The sequence below is a fragment of the Tetrao urogallus genome (assembly GCF_951394365.1).
Source record: "Tetrao urogallus genome assembly, chromosome: 12".
NCBI lineage: Eukaryota > Metazoa > Chordata > Aves > Galliformes > Phasianidae > Tetrao > Tetrao urogallus.
This window is the reverse complement of record NC_136825.1, coordinates 10023463-10030192: the sequence shown is the minus strand read 5'-3', so window position 1 is coordinate 10030192 and position 6730 is coordinate 10023463. Positions and strand designations below refer to the sequence as shown.

At 44.5% G+C, this 6730-nt stretch overlaps 1 protein-coding gene across 1 annotated transcript; it reads left to right on the top strand.

Annotated features, from left to right (window-relative positions):
• Window positions 1-1375: 1375 nt before the first annotated feature.
• Window positions 1376-4007, top strand: NUDT19 (nudix hydrolase 19; the record flags this gene model as incomplete). Its single annotated transcript, XM_079541362.1, has 3 exons — window positions 1376-2092; window positions 2871-3078; window positions 3781-4007. Exons 1-3 carry the CDS (start codon window positions 1391-1393, stop codon window positions 4005-4007), a joined length of 1137 nt encoding a protein of 378 aa, XP_079397488.1. The 5' UTR covers window positions 1376-1390.
• Between the last annotated feature and the right edge of the window lie 2723 nt (window positions 4008-6730).

Below are 6730 nucleotides of genomic sequence, written 5' to 3'. Positions count from 1 at the left end.
GAAAAAAGAGGCCACAGGAAGTCCTGGTTTTCCATATGTATTTGGTCACAAAGAAAGGGGAGACTGAGGGCAAACGTGAGCACTGTCTGGCTGTATTGTAGCTGCTGCTCTGCCCCAGTTCTGTATAATCAGCTCAGTGGCTGACCTATTCTCTGCCGTCTGCAGCCTAGCATCGGGATGAACTTAGGATCCAGCTGTGTCTGTGCTGAATTATTTTTTTGCCAATTGGTATATTCTGTGATCCCACTGATTCAACTGCCTCTAAACACTTCAGTGATGGTTCACATCTCATGAGGATTAAGTACATGCTCAAACAGAAAATAAAATGCAGTGGTTGTCAGAGGCACGGGAGGGTACATGAGTATTTGCCAAACACAAATCAGCAGCAGAATGATGATGAACAGCTTGACATTTGTGCATGTTACACATGTACACATGGACACATCATTCTTACAAAATTTCTCAACCTCCTTACACATTCATTCCATGATTGAGGAATTTAACACAAAGTTAAGTGATCAAAATGAAATGTTTCAATAATAAAAAAAAGAATAAAATTGTTCTTCAAAGGATTTTCAAAGATTTGCTGTCTTGCCTGAGCACACATATATATGTATACATGTTTCAGTTGTCAAGGTACTCCAGAGCCTCCAAAACAAACAAAAAAGCTCTCTAATAAAAGATTAGCTAAAATCTTGAAGAAGCCCTGCTCTTCAAAGGCTGATAGAAAAAACATTCAGACAACCCGAGGTGTGGAACGTTTAACTGAAGAACTAACACGATTGTTGTCATGCCCTAACGTGAAACACAGAGAAGGGGATTGCCCCGAGGCCAGCCGCGGCCACTCGCAGCACTCCGGTTACAAATGGCAGCTCTCGGTTCCTGACCCTGCGCTGATTCCCGGGGTTGCAACCGCTGTCCCTTCAGCACCACTCGAGGCAACCAACAGCTCGACACATTTCTCGTCCTGTTGTAAAAACTCTCGGTGCTGTGAAAACTCGGGAAGTGCAAACTGCCTCTTTTTTGGTTTTTTGTTGGTTTTTTGTTGTTTTTTTTTTTTTTACTTTTTCAAGTAAGGTGACAGCGATCTCCTCGCTTCTCTCAGCCATTTGCCCTGTGCCTGCAAATTCTCTGCGTTTCCTTAAGCCTTGCACTGCACGGACAGTAATCACGGGATTAGGACCGATCAGGACCGAGGACTGGGGCCGCTGGCGGCTGGCTGACAGGCTCCGTCACGCGAGCTGCCATTCCATCCCCTCAACCTCCGCAAGCAGGGGCGCGCACGGCGCTCCCGCCCGCGCCTGCAGTGGCTCCTCCGGGACCACAGGCGGCGGTGCTGCCCGAGCGACCTCGGAGGGCGATCGCGGCCGCCGCTCCCCGACTGCCCAAGATGAACCCGCGGCTGCGGCACTGGAGGGAAGCGGCGTCGGTGCTACTGGCGGCGGGCACGCCGGGGCGGCGGTCGCCCTGTCCGCTCGGGCCCTGTGACTACGAGGTGCTGTTTTTGCAGCGGAGCTCCCGCAGCGGCTTCATGCCCAACGCGCACGTGTTCCCTGGCGGCCTGGTGGAGGCGGCGGACTTCTCGGCCGAGTGGCTGCGGCTGCTGCCCGCCTCGCCGCGCTGCGGGCTGGGCGCCGTCCGGCCGCCGCCTCCGGGCAGCAGCCGCGCCCCGCTCTTCGCCACCGACCGACAGCAGCTGGGCTCGCCGCTGCCGGGAGAAGTCGCCTTCCGAATCTGCGCTATCCGGGAGACCTTCGAGGAGGCGGGAATACTCCTACTGGCTCCGGGCGGCGGGCCGCGGGAAGGGAACGGCCCGGCCCCGTCGCTGCCCGCTGAGCGATCGCTGTCCGCCGCGGAGCTGGGCGAGTGGCGACGCCGGGTGCAGGAGGACCCCGCCTGCTTCTTGCAGCTCTGCCGCCACCTGGACTGCGTCCCCGACATCTGGGCGCTGCAGGAGTGGAGCAACTGGCTCACCCCGGTGGGCAGGGCCGGCCGCGGCGGGCGGCGCTACGACACCGCCTTCTACCTGTGCTGTCTGGAGACGCGGCCGCCGCACACCTCGCAGGACAACCAGGAGATCGCGGCCTTCCTGGTAAGGGCTGCGGGAGCCGCCCCCGCCGCGCTACGCTCCGGGTTTCACCTCGCGGCCACGCGGGCGCCGTGACGGCGGCACGAGGAGCTGCCCCGCGGGCCTCCCCGCCTCTCCCCCGGGGGTACGTGCGCTGCCGGCCAGCTTTCTGCCAGTGCTGCCTTCTGGGATGACAAGGAGCGAATCTACCTCCTCTATATGGTATAGAAATGTAAAAGCACCCAAGATCTTATTTCCAAAGGAGTTCATGCTATAACGTTTTGCTAATAGTGGCAGAATTGTACAGCAGATGCTGATGTACGCATTTGTGTTATAGAATTCAGCATGCTAGACAAAACAAGACAAATAGTTTATACTTGCAGAACCACACCATGTTTATTTACTGCAAGTAGCTGAGTATTCGTGCTGTACAGCGTGGACTCAGTTTTTGTTGGAGCACACTCTTAGTCTTGAACCCAGACTTCATTTTAGAAGTTAAATTAATTTAACTTCTTTTTTCTTTAAAAATAAAATTAATTAATTAATTAATTTTTAATTAAATTAAAAATTTAAATTTTGTGTGCCTGCATTTAAAGTTCAAAATTATTTATTTTATTGGAAAAATGTAATTTCTACAAATTACTGTCTGTATGTTTTAGTAAGTTTTTGACTCCTGTTATTGATATAGTTTACATGTGACTTTTATTGTGTTCAGAAAACTTGAGGCTGTTTAAAGCTTTTTCTTACTCTAATTTTGTCTGCTGCTGAAGCTATTGTTTCAAGGTTTGTTTTCCTCAAACAGTGGGCATCCCCCCCAGAAGCTATTGAACGCTTTAAATCTCAAGAAATCTGGCTTGCTCCACCTCAGTTCTACGAATTATGTAGGCTGTGCAACTTCTCCTCACTGAATGATTTACACAAGTTCAACACTGATCGAGCTCTAGAAGGATGCGAATGTTGGCTGCCTGTGACATTAACTGCTGCAGATGGCTTAATTCAGCTCTTACCAGGTAAGAAAGCAGATAAAGGTTCTTTGAAGTATATAAAACCTTTGGGAATTGATAAATACTCGAGCCACTTTTCATAAGCCAGTCTATATCTGAGGGAAAAACCTCTCAGAAGTCACATCACTGCACTCATTTCCTACTATTTTTCTTCTGCCACCCTCCAGCTGCTATGATACAGCTGATAATGGCTGCTGTCAGAAATGAGCTCCTGGGCCACTTGGGCAGCATGGTGATTTCTGCTCTTACCCCTAATTTCATTGTTTCATATGGTTACCGTTGATACACAGATTTATGAAGAAATTGTTAACTTTTTTTCTTTTTTTAAATATGAAGGATATATTAGAACTCAGATTTAGTTCTCTTCAATGAGAATTTTCATTGACTACAAATTATCCATTTGTAAGGGCAAGTGAATCAACCACACAAGTCTTCACAATCACAGTGTAGTGATATAACTGCTGTGATTACAGCATGTTAGCAAGAGCTCTGAAACATGTGCACTGTTCACTGACAGATACTTTAGGAATATATGGCTGTAATATTAAATATGAAGATGTTTAGAGACTATTTACTCATCAAATCTATTCCCACTTAATCTCATGTCCTGATAAATACTTTTTTAAATTGCAAGTATCACTCAATCAAACAGCTGCAGAATAAGACAGACATTCTGTAACTAAACGTTGTTCTGTTTGTTTTCTTCAGGTGATGAGTTATATCCAGAAGACCCAGATTATACAGGTGAAAAGAAAATAACTTTGTCAACAGATAAGACGGTTGAAGATCTCATGAAAGGGGGTAGCATATTTCACAGGATAGTAATAAAAAATACCAACAGTCTTGCTGTCTATGTTAATATTCAAGCAAAATATAAACATATGAATCCGTTGATGATAAACACTGATAGTTCAAACTACAATAGTAGATTATAATGTATTTGGTTTAAAGCTACAATATGTTTCATTACATGCATATTCACTGTGTTTCTCATCGTTCCTAACAGTTTCCAAGTATTCAGGACAGTAGACTTAAATATTCCTTGCCAAAGCATTTCATGTGATTGTAGGTTTTAGATTTGTGTATCTAATTCTTTGAGTCTTTGAAATTGCATAGTTGTGCCAGTTATAACCTTCAGAAGCTACTGAAAATTTAACACAATCACCAATTGAATTACCTGGAGAAACTTGAAAGTGATTTGATACCAATTATACTGAGCAGTTACCAACTTGTTCTACTTACATATCAGTAGTGGTATTCCAGCTGGTCTGTTGGGTCACAGAGGTCCTTTTCTCACTGAAAATTAAAGTATATTGTATGTTCAAAACAAGTATGTTTTGAGTTGAATTATTTTACTATTCTTCTAACATAGGTCTAGAAATGAATGAATCTCCTGTTCCATTCTTATTGACATATTTCATATTCTGGAAAAACTGTATGTGCATATATATAGATGTGTTAGCTAATGTTAAATTTCTTACTGAGAGGGTGGTGAGGCACTGGCACAGCTGCCAGAGACACTGTGGTTTCCCTGGTGGTGCCCAAGCCTGAGCTGGTGGGGGCAGCCCTGCCCACAACAAGGGGCTGGTTCCTTCCAACCCAAGCCTTTCTATGATTCTATGAAATATTTATTACAATAAACAATATTTATATTTGATAAAATAGTTTATGTTAATGATAATTTATGCAAAATATCACAATTTTCAAAGGTAGAGATGATTTAGATATAAACTATCATCTATCAGATTGAGTGCAAACATTCTTTTTATTCATTCTAACCTTTACCTTCAAGTCACTAGTAATTTTAAAAGAAAAAATGAATTTTCAGCTCCAAAAAGATTTCAAAAACTTCAGTTCATAATGTACTGCCTTGAAAACAACTACTTCCACATTTCAGTGTCCCACATAACGCTTCTTAACATGTCTTTGAGATTTAAAGACTGCAGAGGAAGGTCAGCTACTCTTTGATGTTTTATCTGGGGGCAGGGAGCAGTAAGTGGAGCATATGGAGCTGTGATGCGGTATCTTCTTCATCTGGAAGAAGGATGACTTGTGATTAGACAGTAAAGCTGTTCTGAAAGCTTTGTTTCAACTTTTGTTCTGTATTTCAATTAAAATAAAATTTTCTGTAGTATTTTCTTTCTACTGAATTTGTTTGTAGCATTCATTTGGACTGGAAAAATGTTCCTGCTTTTTCTCTTATTGAACACGCTCAGATGGTTCTAGGTTTAGAAGTCCCTTGCTGCTGTTCTTCTTCACAATATCCTGGCTAATTCTTTAGAACATGAAGATCACAGGAAAATTAGAAAAATGGAGAGTGGAAGAAGCAAAGAATGTATCCAGTGTTACCCTCTGACATGATTTTTAGCTCTTAGAGATTAACACCAGGCACTGTAATACTAGGTAGGTAAGAGGAAAAAGCATGGCTATCAGTATTTTTCTTACATCTAACACGAGTATCTTGGCTTCAAAGTTACTCCATGCAGGGCTGTTTGATGGACTACGCTGAGAAGATACGCTATTTATTTAAATACCGTATCTCTATAATAATTGATAATAAAGAAGATGCTTTAATTTTTGCAATATAGTCTTTCCCAGTTCACGGACAGACTTCTGGATCGTTATTTATTTTTCTGTACCTTGTGTTGGTTGTACCAGTATGTTCCTATAGGTTATCTGTTACTGCATGTCAAAGAGTAGTGACTTCAATACTGAACCTGCTTAAATCTGCCTCTCCACATTGTCTACTGGATCTTGTTTTTTGCACTAGTAAAAGTGAAAGGGTCCAGTAGGGGGAGCTTGAAGGCCAAACAACAAGAAGAAGAACAGAAAAGATACTATTTTGCTTTAAAAATGAAGATAACTGTCAAATAGAAACATAAATGGTTTACAATACGCAGACAGTAAGTATCTTGTAGCATTAAGTTAAAAACAGTGGCAGTTAGAACTGTGGATTTGAAATACTGAGGCACTGTAAGAACAGACCAGATTCCAGCTGCATGTTCACCTGCTGCCCTTGGGCTGGAACTTTGACCAGGCAGCCTTGCACAGACATATCAGATAGCAGAAAAAAAAAAAAAAAAGCCTGGATGAAAAGGTGAGCATACAGCAGTGAATAATAATAATCAAAAGAGATGTAGCTGCTTTCTCACAGATTGTGATGTGATGGAACAGTCATATTCTGTTGGAGATGCTCTTCTGAATTCATATAGCTGAATTCCAGGAGAGAAACACCAGGTGCAATCTCCCTCTGCCTCCGTAAGTCCTTCAACACATGCTGTGCTTCCCACTCAGAGACTCTGAGGGGAAAGGAGTTGCCGCAGAGGCTCTGGCCATTACAGATCATTACAGGCCCATACGGCAGCACGGGCAGCCCGCGCAGGACGAGCCCTGCCTGCCCCCTCCGGCTGCTCTCAGCTCTCCTACGGCCCTTCTAAACTCAACCTGAGGCACGGGCAGCGGCACACACAAGCATCATGCCTCCGAGCCCAAGCGCCCGACCAGGAAAAAGGCCAGACATTCACCTGTTGCGATAATTTCCACAACAATGCGTTTAACGAGCCGAAAACGAAGGTGCTTCCAGCCCTGACGATGCCTTCGCACCTCCTCTTCCTCCCCGTACCTCAGTAAGGCAGAGCTGCGCATGCGCGGCCTGAGG